This window comes from Erinaceus europaeus, chromosome 20, assembly GCF_950295315.1.
Source record: "Erinaceus europaeus chromosome 20, mEriEur2.1, whole genome shotgun sequence".
NCBI classification, from domain to species: Eukaryota; Metazoa; Chordata; class Mammalia; order Eulipotyphla; family Erinaceidae; genus Erinaceus; species Erinaceus europaeus.
Window position 1 is genome coordinate 16,541,227 of NC_080181.1, and position 23,853 is coordinate 16,565,079.

The 23,853-nt window shown below is 44.0% G+C and overlaps 1 protein-coding gene across 3 annotated transcripts in view; it reads left to right on the forward strand.

The window, feature by feature from the left end:
* SIK3 (SIK family kinase 3) overlaps positions 1 to 23,853 on the forward strand; it is a 250,121-nt gene that overhangs the window by 189,847 nt on the left and 36,421 nt on the right. For all 3 annotated transcript variants that reach the window (XM_016188098.2, XM_060180000.1, XM_060180001.1), the window contains exons 7-11: positions 20,986 to 21,104; positions 21,607 to 21,717; positions 21,937 to 22,080; positions 23,400 to 23,477; positions 23,608 to 23,717. In XM_016188098.2, the coding sequence (XP_016043584.2) occupies positions 20,986 to 21,104; positions 21,607 to 21,717; positions 21,937 to 22,080; positions 23,400 to 23,477; positions 23,608 to 23,717 (562 nt within the window). The remainder of the gene's footprint in view (positions 1 to 20,985; positions 21,105 to 21,606; positions 21,718 to 21,936; positions 22,081 to 23,399; positions 23,478 to 23,607; positions 23,718 to 23,853) is intronic.

A 23,853-nucleotide genomic window follows, 5' to 3' on the forward strand; every position in this document is an offset into this window, starting at 1 on the left:
CTCCAGTACCCTGTGTTGTATAGGAGCAGCTTCCGGCTGTGGCTGCACAGAGCCCTGCCTGAGTTTGCCTGGGTCTGTGCTCTGTGCATACCAGCGGCTGTTGTGTGGCACATGATTGAATCTGGCTGAGCTCAAGTTTCCTCACCTATCCAGGGCTGCCAGCTTCTTGAGGGCTTTACAGTACAGATTAAATCGGATGATGTGTGTAAGGAATCAGTCAGGCCCTGATGATACAGTAGCAAGACAATGAATGATCTTGCTTTACTTCTCTCCTTTCTTCCCACCCACATGGTGAAAACGTTGCCCCGATGTCAGGGAATGTCACACCGGCGTCTGCAGTCAAAGGTGTGTTCAAGGGACTATCAGGCTTCTGACATTAATTGATGCCCCTGAGTACAGCCAGGAGAATATATACATTACAGGGAGATTTTCTTTTTGTCAAACTACAAAAAGAACTATGTTCTGAAAAACCCTTTACACTTCCCATCAGGTGAGAGTTAATTTGGGGATGCAGGATGGTTGTTTTCGAATGTCACTCAAAAGGAAAATACTTTCATTTGGTAGGGCCCCACAGAAATGGGGGCTGGGAGGAGGATATATAACAAGGCTACAGGAGACTTTGTAACTTAATCTTATTGCTACCCTCCCTGCTTCTATGATATTTATCCATTGGACTCAAATAAGAAAGTGTGTGTAATCGTGTGTTTGATGAGCGGGCAATAGGGTACGTAGCTCTTGGAAAAAGAAAATGCTGGAAACCATCACCAGATAACCAGATTCTATGGTGTCTAGTTACCTTTTGCATGCACATTTTAGAGATAATGCAGAAAGCAGCCTATTTAGTTTTTGTTCAGTTAAAAACTTTGAATTTAAGGAAGAACTTGCTTAGCCTGTGTCCACTGGGTTAGCAACAAAGTACACACATAGGGAAATTGCATTTTAGAATATAGATAGATAAAACTTATTCTAGGTTTAACTTTAAATTTTCTTAGAATTAGTGGCTTACTACTGTGTCAGTAAATGAAGCGCTGTGAGAAAAATAAAGCAGAGAAGGTAGTTGAGGGATGGTCTGTGGGAGGTTATTTGGAAAAGAATGCTCAGGGAAATTGATATTTCAGCAGGGACTGAGAGAAGGTGAAGGAGTAAGCTGTGCTTTCTTTTTTTAAAGTTTTTTATTTATTAATTAGGAATATACGAGGAGAGAGAAAGAACCAGACATCACTCTGGTACATATACTGCTGGAGATTGAACTCAGGACTTCATGCTTGAGAAACTAATGCTTTATCCACTGCGTCACTTCCTAGACCACTGACTGTGTTTTCTGAGGATCAGCTTTTCAACAGAGAGAGCAGCAGGAGCAGAGGCCTCAGGAAGGGACTGTACTGAGTTTGGGGAACAGGACTGAGGTCTGTGTGCTCAAAAGAATTGAGTGGCAGACCCGAGAGAGATGAGGTCACAGAGGCAAGAGTTGATGTTGAAGCTGAGTCAGTCATAATTAAGCCTTTGTGAAGTCTTGTTCAGTCTCAGAGTGAAATGCAAAGAGTCAGAGGGTTTTGACAGAGGAGTGACATCATTTCAGTCTCATCTCTGTTTTCAAACATAAAAAATTGAAGGAACTTTGCAGTGACTTTCATTCAAAAGAAATCACTCTTGTCACTCTTTTGGTCAAAAAATTAGTTGGTCAAAAGGAATTAGTTGGAGATGTTTGTGATAATTCCAGAGAGAGAGGGAGACTGATGATCAGTTCCAAGACTGGAGTGTAGCCGTGGAGATGGTCAGAAGTGGTCAGGTCTGGAGATACTGCACCCTGTGTGGCAGGCAGTATTTGAAGCACTCACAAACATTATTAGTTCATTTATTGATTATAACAGCCTACAAGATACATATGACTGTCATCCTCATGTTACAAGGAACCAAAGCCAGAAGGAAGCCATTTAGCAATTCTACTAAGATGACACAGCTGCTAAATAGGCTCAGTTTGAATCTGGACCCCAGCAGTCTGTCTTCTACAATATTTATATTGGGTATGATGTGATAGAAAGTAGTTAAAGGTAATTTCAGGTGTGGGAGCCAAGCAACTAGAAATACAAATTTCTTTCTTTCTGAATGAGGTGTGGCCTCCTGGGGAAGAACACATAAATTATGGAGAGATATTTTCTGGTGGGTTAGTTTGAGATGCCCATTAGACGGCTTAAATTGAGATACTGCATAGGCAATTGAATGTAGGAGATCATAACAGTTCAGAGTTGTGGGCTAAGGACTTGAGTTTGGAAATCATAAATGGATAGATGATATTTAATGTTCTGAGAAGAGGTCACTTTTCAGGCAGTGATTGTAGAAAAGAAGTTCAAAGATTACATTGTGGGACACATTAATAGAGATCAAAATGATGAAGAGGGATCCGTCAGCAAAGAATAGATAGAGAACTTAGCGCATTCTAGAAGACGAATGAAGAAATGTTTTGAGGAGGAGGGAGTGGGGAACTGTATGGAGTGTTGCTGACAGATAACATGAGATGGCTGAGAACTGATCACTGGGCTTAGAAATATGAAGACCAAGGAGCCAGGCGGTGGTGCACCTGGCTGAGCGCACACATACAGTGTGCAAGGATCCAGGTTCAAGCCCCTGGTCCCCACCTGTAGGGGGAAAGCTTCATGAGTGGTGAAGCAGGGCTGCAAGTGTCTCTGTCTCTCTCCCTCTTGAACTCCCCCTCCCCTCTCAATTTCTTTCTGTCTCTATCCAATAAATAAATAAGTAAATAAAACAAAAAAATAAATAAAAAGAAATGTGAAGACTGCTGATGATCTTGCAATAGAATTTTTGTTGGAGGGGAAGGAACAATGACCTGTTTTCTAGTGGATACAACAGAACAGGAACAGAAGGAAAGGAGGAGGAGTCACAGTGCTTTGATCGCAACTTATGTAGGAGACAGAGATGACGTGCATTAGATTGCTCTGTCCAGTCACATGTGCTACTGTCAATATCAGCTGACACCTGCAGACCTGCTTCACTGCTTGTGAAGTGCTCCCCCTCTGCAGGTGGGGAGCTGGGGGCTCAAACCGGAATCCTTAGGCTGGTCCTTGCTCTTCACGCCATGTGTGTTTGACCCGCTGCACTACTGCCTGGCCCCCCAAAATTTTGTCTTTGTTTTTTTCTTAAAGCAAAACCTTCTTTTGTATGCAGTGCATTTCAGTGTATTTTATTCTATTACTTTAACAGTGTTAGTTATTATTTACTAAATTGATCTCTTGACTGCTGTTGAGAAACAGTGGCATAGAAACACTTCACAATGTGACTCTCAGCTGTCTTTTTAGCCCCAACTCCAATTCTTTTTTTTTTAAAGATTTTTTTAAATATTTATTTATTTACTTATTTCCTTTTGTTACCCTTGTTTTTCTATTGTTGTAGTTATTATTGTTGTTGTTATTGATGTTGTTGTTGTTGATAGGACAGAGAGAAATAGAGAGAGGAGGGAAAGACAGAGGGGGTGAGAGAAAGAGAGACACCTGCAGACCTGCTTCATTGCTTGTGAAGCGACTCCCCTGCAGGTGGGGGGCCGGGGGGCTTGAACCGGGATCCTTAAGGCTGGTCCTTGCACTTTGTGCCACCTGCGTTTAACGCGCTGTGCTACCGCCCGACTCTCCCCATCTCCCGTTCTACAGTGAGTTACCTCAGTTTCCTTCTAGTTCCCTACACAGGTGATCTTCTCTGAAGCAGTCCTCTCTGCCCAGAATACTCCTCTCTTCTCAGCCCATTCTATACATGCCTATATTTTAGAAGTAAGAAATCAGATTTTTTTTTTTTTTTGCTATTGCTAGCTAGATACCTTTTATTCATTCTTCAGGTCTCTGGACTTTCTTTTCTGACAGTATTTACCAAACATTTTGTTGTCACTACTATATTTACTGTGTATCTTGCACACCAGACTGATCTTACTGAAAAAGAAAGAAAAAAAAGATGAAACATGTTGTTTTCATGGATGTCTAGAACCCACCACAATATCTGTCATGCAGCCAACCATTCTAAGTAAATACTAAGTGGGTAGTAAAAAGAATCCAGGTTGAAGCCCTCTGGTGGCTTGCATTTACACTTAGAACAAAGTCCAAAAAGTCACAGTGACTATGTTAATAAGTGAAATAAGTGGGAAATACTGCATGGTTTCACGCATATATGAAATTTCAAAGTGCAAAACAGCCAGAATATCGAAACACAACAGAAATAACTCTTAGACTCTGAGAACAAAATGGTGGCTCACAGAGGGGGAAGGAGTGGGAAGATTGGCTAGAGGGGTCAACTTGATCATGGTAGCTTCAACACCTTGGTGGTGGGTATGGTCAGGCACACACCATTATAGATGGGTGGAGCTGTACGCCTGACATTGACATAGTATTGTAAAACAATAGCCAATCGGTTAAAAATGTATCAGAAGTCATGATCATGGCCTATGCAGTATAACTAACTGACCAGCCCACTCTCTCAGCTCCTTTCCTGTTCCTCTTTGCCTTGGGCTCCAGGCTGTAGTCACAGAAGTGTCCTCGCAGTTTCTCAGACTTGCCAGGGTCACTCAGTCCTGGCTCCTCTGTTACTTACATGGCTTCTTCTTCATCTTTCCCGATTCCTCTTGTCATTCTCCTCCTATAGCTGTGCTCTACCCGTGGTTATTGTTGGGGTGGCGCTGCTTTAGGACCTGGTGCACACAGCTCGTAATATAGCATCAGCATGTCCTACCATCCAAGGTCTGGTTTCCATCCACTTCTTTCCTTTCCCCCCTTCTGCTCACCCGCAGCCCCTTTTCCCTCCAACAGTCATCGTCCTATTGTCAGAATCTAAGAGTTTGTTTTGGTTTGTGCATGTTCTTTTCTTCCTTTTATTTTATTTTATTTTATTTTTTAAAATGCTTTATTTAAGAAAAAAAGTGGGGGTTAGGACAGAGGAGAGGGAAACAGAGGAGGAGACACCTCAGTTTTGTGCTGTCCATGGTGCTCCCTTGTGCCAGAATCCAGGGCAGGTGAGATACACTCTGCAGAGTGAGTGTTGCTTCTTTCTCGTCTACACAAGCGTGAAATCATATGGTTGTTGTCATGTGGTCTCTTTCACTTGGTATAATCCCCTCAAGACCTTTTCTTGTTGTTTCAGATGGAAAGCTGCTTCATTTTTCTCCACCCCTGCCCACCGACCCCCCAGCATTTACCTCTTCCTGATATTTTTGGTTGCCATGGGCTCACCTCCACCCTTTTGCTTCTTGACTGTAGTTGCATTTTGGTTTTATGCACAGCTGTATTGTCGGGGCTTGGCGCTATACTAGGGTCCTGGCAGGCAGTACTTATTTGTTGAATGAATGAATGCCTGTATAGGTTTGGTAAAATGCTGACTGCCAGATCCCTCCAGAGCATACATTCGGATCCAAATAATATTGCTAGCAGCAGTTTGCATTTCTTTAGAGCTTTCAGCTTTGCAAAATATTCCCTATACTTGATCTGATTTGAGCTATATAATGATGCTTGAAGATTGGTATGACCACATTATTTTATTGTTTGCCCATGAAGTAAGTTTTAGAAGCTGAAGCTTAAAGAAGTTAGTTGACTGGCCTAGAGCCATGCAGGTAACAAATGAGTCAGTCAGGGCTGGTATTCACTGTTGATTCTGCAGCACCACAGTGTTGCAAGGACTCAGCAAGATAAACAAACCACTTCCTCTGCTTTTCCAATGTCCACAGTGCTTCCTGTGAGCAACTCGGGTTCCCTCCATCTCCAACCCCCTTCCCCTTGCATCATGGTGTATTTCACTCAGTTCTTACCAGAACTGACTCTGGGCTATGGATTCTTGGGAAGTAGCTAACCATGATGTCAGACACATTGTTGATGAGTTCTGAGAAATAAGCTGTATAACATTTTAATTGCTTAGATAGAACTAATGTTTGTAATCATGATGTGAGTTAATGTGAAGCTTTTAGATTCAGAGAACACCAGCTTAGTGACTAAATGTGGTCACCTTGTAATCCAGGACAAATAATTACTTAAGTAGGAACAGAAGGTTTTGTAATACAAGTGTAGTGGGCTGGCAAAATAGCTCACCTGGGTAGCGTGTCTGGTTCTAGCCTGGCCCCCACCACAGCGGAGGAAGCTTTGGTGCTACAGTCTCTTTTCCTGTCTCCCTCTATCCCTTTATTTGAAACAGCCCAGCCTAGAAAATGGGTAGGCAGTTATTACTAATATTGTCTGTCCTGCCCTCTCACTGAACATGTATGTGCTTGGTCTGGTTTGCTGTAATAGGCCTGAATCCCAAGACCTATCAGACAATATTGTCAAAAGATAAGGCATGCAGCCTAGCTGGGAGATAGTTCAGCAGATAGAGTGCAGGACTTGTGTGTCTGAGCAACACCCCAGACCCTACCAGTTCGAGATCCATCATCACAGGTACTTGATTGGTACTGTGGTGTCTCTCCCTTCTCCTTCTCATCCCCTCCCTCTTCCCCCCCCTCTGTTCCTTCTCTTCTCCCTCTCTTCTTCCTGATTTGAAATTTTAGAAAGGTAAGGCATAAGATCAAGCCGGTGCATTATTATTTGGTCTTCTTTTAGCTTTCATCTCCTTCAGTTCATATGAAGGAAACCTATAGTTTATCATGAACCCTCATTCTACTTAACTCATGTACTTTCTGGGTATGGTTATACCTCACTGGACCTAGAACTAATTCTTAATATGGAGGCTGGAACCAGCTACTTCGAAGTCTGCCAAGTGCACTACTATTATTATCTTAAATTTTATTTATTTATTCATATTTTTCCTCCAGGGTTATCGCTGGGGCTTGGTGCCTACACTACAAGTCCACTGCTCCTGGAGGCCTCCCCCCCCATTTTGTTCCCCTTGTTGTAGTATTTATTGTTATTGTTGTTATTGCTGTTGTTGTTGGATGGGACAGAGAAATGGAGACAGGAGGGGAAGACAGAGAAGGGGAGAGAAAGACAGACACCTGCAGACCTGCTTCACCACCTGTGAAACGAACCCTCTGCAGGTGGGGAGCCGGGGGGCTCGAACTGGGCTCCTTACACCAGTCCTTGCGCTTTGTGCCATGTGCGCTTTACCCGCTGTGCTACCGCCTGCCTGCCCCCATCTTAAATATTTTTAATCTACTTCAATTAGAGAGCTACAGAAGGAAAGATTCAGAGACACCAGAGTGCTGTTCAGCTCTGACTTACTGTGTTGCTAGGGCTTGAGCCTGTGACCACTGAGCCTTGTTTGCATAATCATTATGCTGCATCCCCAGCCCCTGGATGCACTACTCTTGCACTATGGAAGATGATTTGGTTGAGGGAAATCCTTTCTTAGGTTAATGTCATAGACATGAGCAGAGGTTAGGGTTAGATCTAGAAATTCCAGCAGTACTGGTCGAGTTCTCTAAGTTAACACTTGGGAAGGCCCTACGGCCCAGCTTCTTGCAGCCAAGTTGAATTCCAGAGGAGCTGCCTCTGTGTGGGAGGCTTTGCTATACATATGGACACAGTTAGTCCAAGCATTCTAAGCATCTGTCTTTATTGTTAGTACTGTGTAGAATTAAGTGTCCTCAGTTAGTGGATACTTGTATGCCTGGGCTTGTTTGTTGAAGACTAGCTTCCCTGTGGGGACATTCCAAGGTGTTGTAAAGACGTTCTTTCACGTCAGAATGGTCATTGTATAAATTTTTAAAAAGTGGATTTATTCAACATGGAATCAGTTTTATGCCACTGTGTTTTACAATCACATATTTATTTGTCAGCCCCTTTCCTGGAATGTATCAGCAGTGTGCTACAGCTGTTCACCTTCTGTCAAAATCTGATACGGAACACAAAATGTTCAGTAAACATTTTTATTTTTTAAAAGATTTATTTATTTGATAATCAGGGAGGTGAGAACCAGAGAGGATCACTCTGGTACATGAGATGCCAGGGACTGAACTTGGGACCTGATGCTTGAAAGGCAAAGTCATTATCCACTCTCGGGCCAGAGAGGCAGAGAGAGTAAAGTGACCACAGCACTTGAAGCTTCCTTCAATGCAGTGGAGCTACGCTCGAACCTGGATTTATGCACATGACGAAGCAGCACACTGTCCAAGTGAGCTATTTTGCCGGCCCTCCACCAATGTATTTTTAAGGTCTGGGGGCTGATGAGCTGGCTCACCCAGGAGGGCACCTGCTTGACCATGTGTGTGGCCCAGGACCAGGCCCAGGCCCATGCTTCTGGTATACCTACCACACACAAGTGCGAGTGTGTGAGTGTGTGTGTGTGTGTGTGTGTGTGTGTGTGTGTGTGTGTATGTGTGTGTGTGTGTGTGTGTTCGTTCATTCTAAGTTAACCCTAAACATTGAAGTCCTGACAAAGATAAAAGAGAAAAAAGACACCCGACGCCTTCTTCCTAAGAGCCTGTTTGCCTTACCCATTAGGCCCCCTGCTAGCTAGTATGCTAAGTTCAGTCATTTATTTAACTGAAGGAAAATTAATGTACAGTAAAAAAAAAACTGCATTGATGGCAAGTGCAGAGAGATCTCTTGTGGACAATATTTTTGAGTCCTATTGATTAAACTTCATTGTGACTTAATTAATTGTAATATTGCATAAGTATTTGATCACTGGGGATGCAGGCCCCAGGCTTACATAATAATGCTTCTGATGGAGGCTGCGCTGTGCAGCTCCTGCCAAAAAGCTTCTACTTAGAGGCAGACAGCTCTGCATGATTGGCGTACTCACCAGGAACCACACCACAGCTGAGAGCTTGGCTAAAAGCACTTTGTTTAGAGAGAATGGGACAGGAGATTAAAGTAGCTCGCCCATTAGTTCCCATATACTAAAGAACTGCAGCTTCAAAAATAGTTATTTCCTACCTTTTTGAGATATCCTCCACCACTAGGGAGGGGAAAAAAATTAGAGCAGAGTCTTGATGGAAATGAATGTTTGAGAGAACAGAGAAAGTTTGGCAGAGGATAGGAAGATAGAAATACACCTGTGGGGGCTTGGCAGTGGTGCATCTGGTTAGCACACAGCACAAATACAAGGACCAGCACAGGGATCTGCGTTTGAGCCCCTGGCTCCCCACCTGTCATGAGGTGGGGCAGGGAGAAAAGGAGGGGAAGCTTCACTAGCAGTGAAGCAGGTCTGCAGTTGTCCACCGCTCTCAAATTCTCTGTTCTATTCAATAAGATGGGAAAAATGGCCACCATGAGCCGTGGATTCATAGTGCTGGTACCACCAAGCCTCAGTATTAACCCTGGAGCAAGAGAGAGAGAGAAAGATACAACTGTAGCAGCACTGCTTCACCACTTGTGAAATTTCCCTCTGCAGGTAGGAACGGAGAGGGAGGGCTTGAACCTGGATGCTTGTGCGTGGTAACGTGTGTTGCACCACCACCTGGCCCCAGGCATTGTTTCTAACAGAGTCACAAAGGCCAAATATCTGTTTTCACCTCAGGCCATCTCAGTTTGATAAGCTGTTAAAACCAATGACAAAAGCTTCTCAGACTAAGTGTATTGATTTTTTGATCTAGGACTTTCTTATCAGCTCCATCTTTATTTGCTGAACTGTGCCAAGCCCTCCCCATTCAGCCTGTGTGGTGTGCCACTCAGACTGTCTCACAAGATTCAGCTATAAGGAACTTCTTTTCCTGTTCCATATATTCTGATGATAATTTGCAGGATCAGTGGTGCTGGGATGACAGCACCTTCTACCTTCTTGTTGTCTGAATATCTTTCATTCTCATCACCCTCGCCCCCCCCCCCAAAAAAAAAAAAAGAACTGGAAACAAATAATTTCAAAACAACTTTTTTATCTTCCATGCCATTATATTAGAGGAACTGCCTTCTGTGCTATAATCAATAATTGTAATGATTAAGCTCCATTCCAGTTTATTTGAAGAGTATGCATTGTCTTTGGCTATGTAAAATCATGGTATTGACTGTTCCTTTAACTCCCTTAACTTGCAGTTTAGATATATTGACTTCTACTGTGACGGTGATATGACCAAATCTTATTTATAGAGCAGGTCTTCTAGTCCCTATGGCACCATTGTGTAACAGTAGTCATTATAGGGAGTCAGGCGGGAGCGCAGCGGTTTAAGCGCAGATGGTGGGAAGCACAGGAGCCGCGTAAGGACCCTCTCTGTCTTCTCCATCTCTCTCCATTTCTCTCTGTCCTATCCAGCAACAACGACAGCAGTGGCAACAATAACAATGACAACAACAAGGGCAACAAAAATGGGAAAAAATGGCCTCCAGGAGAAGTGGATTCACATAGCAGGCACCCCAGCCCTGGAGGCAAAAAGAAAAAATTACACACACACACACACACACACACACACACACACACACACACACACACACACACACACACATTCAAAGAATCCCTGTAATTGTCAGTAGTCAACTCTGGTCAAATTTATTTTGCACTCTCTGTTTCAAACATAAGCACAGCAGGCACATGATTTTGAAAATCAACATTTATATGTATAAAGAGCATAAGGTGAAATGTGCTTATAGGGGCTTTCAGAGATTGCAGAGTTTTAGTGCAAATACACAAGCTACAGTTAGTTTTATTGCTGCTGCAATGATATTCAGATATATTGGCTATTGTTTTCTTTCTTTTTAAAAATTTTTTAATATTTATTTTCCCTTTTATTGCCCTTGTTGTTTTTTTATTGTTGTTGTTATTGATGTCATCATTGTTGGATAGGACAGAGAGAAATGGAGAGAGGCGGGGAAGACAGAGAGGGGGGGAGAAAGATAGACACCTGCAGACCTGCTTCACCGCCTGTGAAGCGACTCCCCTGCAGGTGGGGAGTCGGGGGTTCAAACTGGGATCCTTTCACTGGTCCTTGCACTTCACCCCCTGTTTGCTTAACCCGCTACGCTGCCACCTGGCCCCTGAACATGTTTCTTTTAATTTTTTAATTAATTATTTACTTATTTATTCCCTTTTGTTGCCCTGTAGTTTTTGAACACATTACTAAAAGTAAGTTTTGTAGCCACAGAATAGCTTAGCTGGTAAAGTGCCGGACTTGCCTGCCTGAGGCTCCTTGTTCAATCCCTGGTGCCGCATATTTTGGAGTACTGCTCTGGCTCTCACGTGGAACTTTCTTTGTCTCATAGGAAATAAAGGAAAACTTCTCCTAACATAGTTTAGATTTTAGGACTTTGCTAACCACAGAGTGAGGATTTCTAATTCTGAGCGACTTCTCATCAAAAGAAGGAAAACTCTTTAGCCTTTTTTTTTTTTTTAGTTTTAAATTATTCCATAGAGATACTACAAGATAGTCATGCTGTCCTGTGATTATGACAAGAACAGAATATTACGATGGGTCTTATTTTCTTTTCACTAAGTAAAGCAGCAGATGCAGTTGATATGAATACCATGTTATATATTATCTACTTAAAAAATTCAGTATAAAAATTTTTTTAAAAAAAATTCAGTATAAGGTGTGGGCAGGCGGTGGCAAACCAGGTTGAGTGCACATAGCATGAAGCCAAGGACCCATGCAAGGAGACAGTGCAAGCCCAAGCTCCCCACCTGCTGGGGGATCACCTCATGAGCGGTGAAGCAGGTCTGCAGATGTCCATCTTTATCTGTCTTCCCCCTCCTCTCTCAATTCCTTTCTGTTCTACCAAAAGAAAAAAAAAATCAGTATAACAAGTAAAGAAAAACATGTTTTTGCATGCAGTTTTTCTTTTTTTATTATTTTTATTTATTTATTGGATAGAGACAGCCAGAAATTGATAGGAAGGGGAGATAGAGAGGAAGAGAGACAGAGAGATACCTGCAGCACTGCTTCACCACTTGTGAAGCTTTCCCCCTGCAAGAGAGAACCGGGGGCTTGAACCAGGGTCCTTGTGCATTGTAATATATATACGCTCAGTCAGGTGTGTCACCACCTGGCCCTGCAAATTAATTTAAGTGAGATCTGAGGAAACCTTTACAAAGTCTTACAACTCTGAATAGCTATTAGCTTATATACTTGAAATTAATATGATGACTTCTTTTTTTTCTTTTCTTATTTGTTTATTTGTATATTTATTTAAAAAAATTTTATAAAAAGGGAACATTGACTAAACGATAGGATAGTAGGGGTACAACTTCACACAATTCCTACCACCAGAACTCTGTATCCGATACCCTCCCCTGATAGCTTTCCTATTCTTTAACCCTCTAGAGAGAGAGAGACCTCTACGAAATAAATTGCTCTGGAGGACTTGATGCTACTGTATTTGTTAAAATTATTGAAAATAAAGATGTCTTGGGCTAAGTCCTTTGAAATCACCTCTGAGCCCAGCTAGTACTGCTTTGAAATGTGTGCTTGAGAAACCAGACCAGAGCCTTTTCCAGGGCCTAATAAGACACACTTAGACCCAGTCATTGCTGCTTCTTGCATTCTTTCCTTGCCTCTTGTCACACAGATGCCTTCTGTTTCCAGCAGCTCAAAGCAGCCTTCTGTGGTCAGAAAGAATCTATGACTCAATTTCTTTCAGACCTCTCCTTTGCCCACAGAGCCGAAAATGATTGCTTGGCCTTGCCCCCTGTTTTGGCGTCTCATAAAGGGCTTAAGGGACAGTTCCCTTCATCGTAGGATCAACCTGAAGATTCTGGTCATCCAGCTTCTTACATTTCTTTCTTCCCTTTTTGCCTATGATCCCTTTACAGGGAAGCCTGTGATGCTAACCTTCCATCACAGTCTTCATTGCCATGCAGCACTGAGAGCATCTGAAAGCAAACTCACTTAATCCTCATTGATCTGTTCCAGCCCTCTCAATTCATCTTAGTCCAGTGAGCCATTCTCCCTGTCAGCTGCTTTCCAGCTAGTTCATAGTTGGACCGTGAATCCTTCTGGCCGAAAACTTACCCCACCCCTATTTTATTACTTTGTGGTTTGTTCTATCACAGTGGAGACTATGGAGATTACGTTGTGTTAGATCTTTCAGAAGAGAGAATGAACTTGATTTCATTTGTCCTTGTAACTGTTATGTTGGTTACTACTTGAATGGATGAGTAAATCAGTTATTACAGGTATCATCATATGGTTTAAGGGCTTTGCCCTTAGAGTAAGACTCACCAGATTTTTTTTTTTTTTTCCTCCAGGGTTATTGCTGGGCTCGGTGCCTGCACCATGAATCTACCGCTCCTGGAGGCCATTTTTTCCCCCTTTTGTTGCCCTTGTTGTTGTAGCCTCATTGTGGTTATTATTATTACCATTGTTGATGTTGTTCGTTGTTGGATAGGACAGAGAGAAATGGAGAGAGGAGGGAAGACAGAGAGGGGGAGAGAAAGACAGACACCTTTCTTCTCTGATTTTCATTTTCTATATCTGTAAGATAGAAATGATGGTAATAGAGTTTGGTGTGTGAATAATTTTTTTTTTTTAGGTTTACTATTTCATATCCTTAGTGTGGCTGTGCCCATGTGGGGATGTATCCTCAAGTGGCAGTGCAATTTACAGATGATTCCGGATATTTCAGAAAAGATCACCTAGTAAGAACTACCTGTGTGGGACGAAGAACTTTATTTAATTAATTAATTAATTTATTTACCTCCAGGGTTGTTCCTGGGGCTCGGTGCCTGCACTATGAGTCCACTGCACCTGGAAGCCATTTTTCCCATTTTGTTGCCATTGCTGTTGTTGTTGTTGGATAGAACAGAGAGAAATTGAGAGGAGGGAATGATAGAGAGAGGGACAGAAAGATAGACCTGGGACCAGACGGTGGCGCACCTGTTAAGTGCACACAAGGACCTAGGTTCAACCCCCTGGTCCCCACCTGAAGGGGGGAAGCTTCATGAGTGGTGAAGCAGTGCTGCAGGTGTCTCTCTGTCTCTCTCCATCTCTTTCCCCTCAATCTCTCTCTGTCTCTATCTAATAAAAAATAAAGTTTTTAAAAAGAGAAAGAAAGAAAAAAAGAAAGACTCCCCTGCAGGTGGGGAGCCGAGGGCTTAACCATGTGCGCTTAACCCACTGTGCTGCTGCCTGGCCTCCTGGGACAGAGAACTTCAAAACCACATGGAGAAACCTTAGGAATCATTTCCTCAGGAGTCGGGCGGTACCGCAGCAGGTTAAGCGCATGTGGAGCAAAGCGCAAGAACCAGCGTAAGGATCCCGATTCAAGCCCCCAGCTCCCCACCTGCAGGGGGGTCGCCTCACAAGCAGTGAAGCAGGTCTGCAGGTGTCTATCTTTCTCTCCCCCTCTCTGTCTTCCCCTCCTCTCTCCATTTTCTCTGTCCTATCCAACAAAGATGACATCAATAACAACAACAATAATAACTACAACAACAAAAACTAGGGCAACAAAAGGAAATAAATAAATAAATAAATAAATAAATATAAAGAAAGAAATCATTTCCTCAGGCTTTGGCTACATCTTTTTTTTTTTTGCTTCTAGGGTGATTGCTAGGGCTCCATACTGGCACTACAAATCCACTGCTCCTGGAAGGCTCTTTTTCTTCCTCTTCTTCCCTCTCCCCTTCCCCCTCCCCCTCCACTTCTCCTTTTTTAAAAAAAAATTTATTCCCTTTTGTTGCCCTTGTTGTTTTATTGTTGTAGTTATTATTGTTGTTATTGTTGTCGTTGTTGGATAGGACAGAGAAATGGAGAGAGGAGGGGAAGACAGATAAAGGGAGAGAAAGATAGACACCTGCAGACCTGCTTCACCACCTGTGAAGCGACTTCCCTGCAGGTGGGGAGCCGGGGGTTCAAACCAGGATCCTTACGCTGGTCCTTGTGCTTTGCTTCTTCTTCTTATTTACTATTCGATATAACGGAGATAAATAGAGAGGGAGAGAGACAGAGGGATACCTGCAGACCTGCTTTACCACTTCTAAAGTGACCCCCCCCCCCATAGGCAGGGAGCCAGGGCTCAAACCGAGATCCTTGTGTGAATCCTTGTGCTTCACACTATGTGCTCTTAACCTGGGGCTCCACTGCCCAACCCCATTTTGACTACATCTCAGTCTCCCATAACATAAGGTTCAGCTAGTTTATGTTGGCTCAGCATGGAACATGAAAAGTGCTTATTCTACTGTGGATTCTTAGAACCTGATTATTAAAGTTGTCAGAGGGATTACAGTGGTCACCCAGCCTGGAACTTCTTTCAGTTGGCATTATGGAGGGCTTGTTATATACCAGGTGTCATAAGAGGCCTTGGGGATACGCAACCCAGGGAGAGAGTCTCTATCCTTAAAGGATGGCTGGTCTTCCTCACCCCTAATGACATCTCGAATACCAGCCTCTGGTTAAATATCTCCAGTGACAATAAGCTCATTATTTCACAGGAAACACCATTCCCTTTTCAGTTACATGGTTTTGAGAGTTGGAGAGAAGCAATGAGTTTATCCACCTAAAATTATTAATTGATTTATTACCTTTGGCTTACTGTACTAAGAGATTTTAAGAATATTGTCACACCTATGGGTCTGTGTACACAACTCATCATACCCACCACCAAAATCTCTGTACCCTCAGACTGATCAGAGCCCTCCACCTGTGCCCCCACTCCATTCTGTCCAGTATAGTCTTCAGAGTCAACAACTCAGATGAGATCTTCACTCTGTTTTCTTGTTGCTGGACTTCCTGTTTTCCAAGTGAAGTCTTAACCACAACACTCATCTGTAAAACAGACGAAATTCGCTGGGCTCCTGGGGTACTCCTGCCCAAAGGACTGCCCCTCTCACTTCCAGAAGAGGCCCCTCCTGGGATACTCAGGACTCCCTGATGGAGTAAGATGGACCAGCTCTAATAATTAGACAGATTTCCCCCTAAATTGAACTTGTTAACTTCCCAGTTATTCCAGATTCAGCTCCCTGGAGTAGCACAGTACGTACCCACTTTGCATTCCTAATAAAAACCTCTCAGATATTTGAAGAACTCCCAGCATGCCCTTCCAACCTCCAGCTTCACTTCTCCATGACAAATCAGTCTCCTTGCTTCTAACCTGCCTTCAGATGGCTTGTCTTCAAAGCTTTAGTCAGGAAATTCTCTTTTTCCTTCTTGCCTGGCAACTGGAAACAAAGCCTCTGTTAGCTCTCTTTGGAAAACTTGAAGTTTTTTTTTTTTTCCTCCAGGGTTATTGCTGGGGCTCGGTGCCTGCACTGCAAATCCACTGCTCCTGGAGGCCATTTTTTCCCATTTTGTTACCCTTGTTGTCATTATTGTTATTGTTGCCATTGATGTTGTTGACAGAAATCAAGAGAAGGGGAGAGAAAGATAGACACCTGCAGACCTGTTTCACCACTTGTGAAGAGACTGCCCTGCAGGTGGGGAGCCATGGGTTCGAACCAGGATCCTTACACCATGTGCGATTAACCTGCTGTGCTACCGCCTGGACCCCTAGAAGTTGTTTTTTTGATTTCTCTCTCTCTCTCTCTCTCACACACACACACACACACACACACACACACACACACACTTACTTCTCTCTCTTTCATAACAGATGGAATACTTTCAGCCTCTTTAAAGAAAATCCTTTGTAATCTGTGGGCAAAAAAGCAAAAAGGGGCCAGATGGTGGCACACCTGGTTAAGCTCAATGTTACCATATGCAAGGACCTAGGTTTGAGACCTCCCTCCCCACCTTCAGGGGGGATGCTTCACAGGAAGTGTAGCAGATCTGCAGGTTCTGTCTCCCTCTCTATCTCTCCCTCCCCTCTCAATTTCTCTCTGTCCTATCAAAAAAAGGGGGGAGGGGCTAAGGAATGGCCACTGGGAGAATCTTATACCACAACTAAGCTCCAACAAAAACCCTGGTAGCAAAAAAAAAAAAAAAAAAAAAAAGCTGTTAAAAACCTGGTATTCTTATGTGGACTCTCAATTCCAATCTCAACCTGAATTCCACTTGGAGACCCTGCCCACACAGCAGTACCCTCCCCTTCCTACATCATTCAAAGGCCTGTCAGCACACAGGACAGGATCTGGGCTGCACATCCCCTAGTTGGCGTACTGTTGCCACACCTTCATCCCATTTCACAGCCCACTGCAGAAACCACTGTGGGGTCTCACTCCGAGCCGATGATAGCAGCCTCAGAAGGGGAGCTATTCCTCTGATGCAAGCTGAGCAGCACAGCCCTGCACGGCCCTGCCCGAGTATGCCAGTCTTATTCAGCGTCAATGGCCCCCTACCTGTGGAAAGGGAACAAGTGTTGGACTATTTTAGACATTGAAACTGAGGACTTTTTGGCACCTGCAAAGCTGCTGTTTTGTTTTGTCTTTGGCCTGAGGCCCATCCCCACTCATTTTGGTTTACCAGCCAGTGGTAGGTTCTGTATCAAAGTCAGAACATTTCTTTCATCTCTATAAATTATGGGGAATTGTGCTTTCATAGCTAGGCTGAATTTTAATTGCATGAGCTGTTTGATATGTAGGAAATAAGAATAAATGATAACACCCTTGACTTCCTGCATGCTGTCATAATTTACCATCTGTGTAACATATGAAAGGTGTTAGGTTGCAGTTCCTTTGCTGGCTGGGTGTGAGGGAGGGCACACAAGATGGAACATATCCGGCAGGTGTCACAGCCGCAACCAGCATCTCTTTACCCAGTACCTGGAGATATCTAGGGCTCTGACTTTGTGGACTCCTTGCCTAGTCTAAAATCATATGCAAGTTTATGTTTCCAAATCTGTGTTTGCATTTTTTTTTTCCGAGAAGTTTCTTATGGTATCTGAAACCCGAATAATTGTATGAAGATGACTGAGTATAAAGGCCTCAAGATCCTGGAATTAAGTTAGATTCTCCCAATCAGGATTTACCATGGTGGTGTTGAATTTTTGTTGTCTTTTTAAAGATAACTGTCTTTGAAAATCTCTAGAACAAGTCTTGAGTGAATGTCACCTGACCTTGGTTCATAAGAGATTAGTACTGTTACCTTTCTGCACTAAGTGCTGCTTGAATACTCAAACAAAACAGAAGAGTGCCACCTAGAGGTCGTACCAGCAACTTCACCACTTGGGGAGCAGGCTCAAGCCTTCCTACAGAGGTGTCTATTAACTTCCTTTTAAATTAAGAGCTACTGCTGCCATTCCTCCTTTTCCTTCTAAAATATTTTATTTATTTATTTATTTATTATTGAGAGGGGAGGAGAGAGAGAAAGAGAACTTAGTGTTACTCTGGTATATGTGCTGCCTGGGATCAAACTGGGGACCTCATGCTTGAGACTCCAACAGTTTATCCACTGTACCACCACACAGGCCACACAATTTTCCTTCTTCTTTTTTTATAAATGATTTTTTAAGAATGAGAAAGATAGGGGAGAGAGAGAGAGAGAGAGAGAGAGAGAGAGAGAGAGAGAACCAGGCATCATTCTGGTACCTGTGCTGCTAGGGATTGAACTCAGGGCCTCATGCTTGAGAGTCTAATGCCTTAGCCACTGCACCACCTCCTGGACCACACTGTAAATGATTTTTTAATTATCTTTTTTTTTTATGCATTGGAAATAGAGAGGGAAGGGGGAGATGGAGAGGGGGGAAAGACAGAGATACCTACAACACAACTTCACCACTTGTAAAGCTTTCCCCTTGCAGGTGGGGACTAGGACCCTAAAGTTGTCTTCCACCTCCCTCACTCTTCTTCCCCAGAGTCTGTTGCTTTGATGCAGGACAATAAAAGTGTTAGTTTTTAAGTCAGTTTAATTTTGTTTTTTCCATGAATGACATAAATATCCAAATGGCCCTTGGCAGAAAATGGTTGCCCACTGCTGATCTATGCAGATATTACAGGTATGGAGTCTGTCCTTATTACTTAAGGTTTGAATGAAAACAGTTTTAATAGAAGTATGATGATGTAGGTGCTATTTTATGAGGCTATAATAGGAACTCTAGGCTTAAGAGTCATACCACACTTAAATGTATTTTAATAATAAAACAAGAATAAATTAATGGCAGCTGAACATAATTTTTGATATGAGGGCTTTTGGAGGATATTTTCTTTTGAAGTTAGAGTAACCTAAAATTTTATAGTAATTTGTCTCATTTCTTAGTGTTCCATTCAAGAACATGATATAGAATGGTCTTGGCAGAAATTATGGAGTTACAGTGTTGAATTCATCCTTAAAAAAATTAAATCCAGTAGGCTTTCTGTCCACATGTCAACAGCTAAGAGAGAGAGAGAGAAAAAGAGAGATTGAGATCGTGTGTGTGTGTGTGTGTGTGTGTGTGTGTAAGTATGTAAGTAACATGGTTCTGGAGTCCCAGTTGTACCATTCCTGAGTGGTGTGAAATACACTATTTTACTTGTTTCTTCTCTTTTTTAAAAAAAAAATGTTTAATATTTATTTATTTTCCCTTTTGTTGCCCTTGTTTTTTATTGTTGCTGTAGTTATTATTGTTGTTGTTATTGATGTCATTAGATAGGACAGAGAGAAACGGAGAGAGGAGGGGAAGACAGAGAGGGGGAGAGAAAGACAGACACCTGCAGACCCGCTTCACCGCCTGGGAAGCGACTTCCCCTGCAGGTGGGGAGCCGGGGGCTCAAACTGGGACCCTCAGGCCGGTCCCTGCGCTTCGCGCCGTCACGCCGTGTGCGCTCGACCTGCTGCGCTGCACCTGACTCCCCATGTTTCTTCTTTGGTCAGCAAGGCTAACGACACTGTCTGATTCAGGATTGTTGCAAGCCAACAGTCATTTGTCATTGTCATCACTGGTGAGTTTTGTTGTGAGACCAACAGTAATAAAATAGCAGAAAAAATTTTAAACTCTTCTAGAGAATTTCAGTTTGAAAATCATTTTTAATCTGTATTCTTGAGAGGGGAGGGGTAGGAGAGGAGAGACACAGTGCATCAAGACACTATCCTGGTGCTGTCCTTGGTGGTCTTACGGATTTGTAGGATTGGACGAAGGTTGTCACACAAGATTGGTCTTGCTTTCTACCCACTAAACAACCCTCCAGGTCCTGAAAAAGCATTTTCACACATGTGATTTCATCTGCTTGGAGTAAACATTTATTCATATAGTCAATAAGTATCCAGCTCTGGCTAATAGGTGCATTAGCCATCATTGGTATTGGAGGTTGGGTTTCCGGTGGAAATGTGGGTTTCCGGTGGAAATGGCAGTTTCAAAGACTTAGTGCGGTGGTGGTAGAGTTAGACAACACAGAAGTAAAGAAGATGATTTCACAAAGTCACAGTACAGAGACAGTTAGTGTGGTGTAATAAAGTGGCTGGAGGTAGGGGGTGGTGGTGTCCTGCTTTAGATTGATTAATTAGCCAGGAGCAAGTGACATTTAAATTCTTACTGAAATCCCAGGGAGCCAGCCTTGGGAAGGACCAGGGAGCAGTGAGTATAGGGGCCGTGGGCAGGGGTGTGCTAGCCATGTGCACACACCAGGAAGACTTCCCTGGAGGCAGGAGCTCTGCAAGCCAAGCCGAGAGTGGCAGGAACTAAGGTCAGAGGCAATTCTGGACTTTATCCTTTGAGTTACGGAAGGGATCAGAGAACTGTGGGCCTGTAGAGAAAGCTTAGATCCACATTTTAAGAAATTTCCTCTCTGCTTCTCTGGAGAATGGATTGAACAGAGCAAGAGTAAAGCAGAAAGCCATCTGGGAGGGCCTTAAGCAAGAGATAAGGGTGGTAGATGAGGATGCCAAATTAATGACTCAGAAATTGCTACCCTGACAGCAGCCCAGCTGCATGGAGCAGGATAGCATGTGGCTAAGGACACCAGCCGAAGAGTCAGACAGTCTGCTTTGACTCTCCCCATGTGTCCTTCCTTCTGCCCAATGTTTACCACCTGTAAGAGGGGCCACAGCAAACATAAAATGCAGGGACCCTTACTGACAGTACTAACCAGATTTGAGTGTCTTCTTTCTCCACCTCATTCTGCCCTTGCCAAGTCCCTTCTGGAGTAAGCAATGATGTAGGTAAAGACCAAGGAGAAAAAAGAGAGAAAGCTAGAAGCAAGGAGCTTGAAAATCAGCCTGCTCGCCTTGCCACGAGCACCTCAGTCCCGCTGGTGCCTTCTTCCGGGAGCCTGACAGCATCCGTCTGTCTTTTGCAGAGTGTGAGCACCTGATCCGCCACATGCTGGTATTAGACCCAAACAAGCGCCTCTCCATGGAGCAGATCTGCAAGCACAAGTGGATGAAGCTGGGGGACACCGACCCCAACTTTGACCGGGTGAGGCGGGCACTGCTGGCCTCGGGGAGCTGCCCTTAGAGACACTGCAGTCTGTTACATGATAGTGTGGCCAGGCCAGGGCCCGGACAGGCGGGGCTAGGAAGAAACTGTTGTGTGGCACGACTGCAGCAAGTCACATGAGCAGGCAGGCACTGAAGAATAGGGAACCAGTTCCCTGCCACTTTTCCCAAGTTATTGCCCCTTCATGGCTCTTGAGACAGTGCAACTCTCAGCTCTGCAGTTCACCCACCTCGGGGATGTCTCCTCCTTAGTGTGTTCAGTTTAGTGGCTCCTGTGGAGAGCCTTTATTTAAGCCATTGTGGCCATCTCAGGAGTCTTACCTGCTCACAGCTGAGCACCCGGTGCTATATAGCTTAGCTTTTTCTCTAAGGCCAAAACCCTTCCAAGTTAGATGGCATGAACAGTTTGTTCATTGTAGATAGTCTGCCATATTCCCATGGTTCAGTGAGGGATCTGAGAGCTTGCTTTTCAAATGTTACAGTTAATAGCTGAATGCCAACAGCTGAAGAAAGAAAGGCAGCTGGAACCCCTGAACGAGGATGTGCTCTTGGCCATGGAGGACATGGGTCTGGACAGAGACCGGACAGTACAGGTATCCTCGAAGGTGTGGGTGTGGCTGTCCTTCATCTGTTCTGCCTTTTCCCATTAACCTTTGCTCCTGGGCTTCTGATCTTTTTGCCTTCTTCCTGTTCTTTTGCTCCTCTCTGGTCCTTGGAAAGATGATGTCTGGCCTGATAGATATAACCACTGAGAGGGGTTTGGTCATTAGTGTGTCATTTCACCAGTGTTTTACTCTTCTCTTTCCTTGTAGTCATTAAGATCTGATGCCTATGATCACTATAGTGCCATCTACAGCCTGCTCTGTGATCGGCACAAGAGACACAAAACCCTGCGCATTGGAACATCTCCTAGCATGCCTCGAACCATGGCCTTTCAAGCACCAGTCAACATCCAGGTGGGCCCAAACTCCAGTCACCTGATTCAGAACTGGGAACACAGGGGAGGGAAGTTGTATAGAGGGGGAGGTAAGCCATCACTTAGATTTGAAGAGTTAGTTTCCTGTTCTTCCTTATCTCTGCCCCCTTCCATTTACCACATCTTATTTTGTCAGATCAAACAAAACTCTGACCTCTCCTCTCACAGAGAATATAGATAGAAGGGTCTTAAATACTTGAGATGGGCAAGTGTGTGTGTGTGTGTGTGTGTGTGTGTGTGTGTGTGTGTGTGTGTGTGAATAACTGGGACTTAACATAAGCCATCTCACTGCTCTGGGCCATTTTTCAATTCAGAGAGGAAGAGGGGGAAGAAATACAGATTGAGGGGAGTTGGGTAGTAGCACAGTGGGTTAAGCGCAGGTGGTACAAAGCGCAAGGACTGTTGTAAGGATCCGGTTCAAGCCCCCCAACTCCCCATCTGCAGGGGAGTCGCTTCACAGGCGGTGAAGCAGGTCTGCAGGTGTCTGTCTTTCTCTCCTCCTCTCTGTCTTCCCCTCCTCTCTCCATTTCTTTCTGTCCTGTTCAGCAACAACGATATCAATAACAACAATAATAATAACTACAACAATAAAACAAGGGCAACAAAAAGTGAATAAATTCTATATATATATATATATATATATATATATATATATATATATATATGTATGTATGTATATGTATACACACACACACACACACAGATTGAGATGCCACAGTATCAGAATTTCTTTCCGTGTGATGCGCTGCTGACCTGAAATTTGGGTTGCATGCATCACAGGGCAGACACCCTACCTGGTGAGCCATGCCTCTGGTGCCCTTTTGTAGCTTTTCCTGCCAGGGTTATCCCTGGGGCTCATTGCCTGCAGAATAAACTCACCATTCCCAGTGGTCATTCCTCCCCCCCCTTTTCTTTTTTGTCTTTCTTTTATTAGGAGAAAAAATGAGTGGGGAGGAGGAGATAGAGATGGAGACAGACACCTGCAGCACTGTCTTACCTTATATGGCACTTCCCCCGTGCAAGTGGGGACTAAGGGCTTGAACCCGAGTCCATGTCCATGGGAAGGTGTGTGCTCAGCTGGGTGTGCCGCTGCCTCGCCCTCTTGCTATTTTTTTTTTTAAGGGGACTATCAGATCATTGAGCAAGATCATCGTCTCGAAAGCGTGCTTCCTTGTTGTGATTTCCAAGGGTAGAGGAATCAGAGAGACAGTGAGAGAAACAAAGAGTTAACCACCAACAGTGCTGTCAAGTGTGACGGCTGTTTCCCAAGGTGTCTGAGGTGTGTGCTTCACTTTCCAGGCGGAACAGGCTGGTACCGCCGTGAACCTCAGCGTCCCACAGGTGCAGCTAATCAACCCCGAGAACCAAATTGTGGAGGCAAGTAGCAAGCTCTGGCCACTGTGAGCAAAAGCCTCCTCCTTCTCTCCTCTGTCAGTGCTTCCCATCCTTACCTTTCTTCTTCTTTTGAATTACTCTGATTTCTGACGTGCATTTCTATCCACCTCAGCCGGATGGGACAGTGAACTTGGACAGTGACGAGGGCGAAGAGCCTTCTCCTGAAGCCCTGGTGCGCTACCTGTCCATGCGGAGACACACAGTGGGCGTGGCTGACCCGCGGTGAGTACCAGGCGGGCAGCCCTGATTCACACACAGCACAGAATTTCCCTCAGTATCTGAATTCTTACCCACAGCCCCACCTTCTTATTTCATTGAATCCCTTGGCTATCCCCAGGGTGTTTTTTAACTCAGCTCA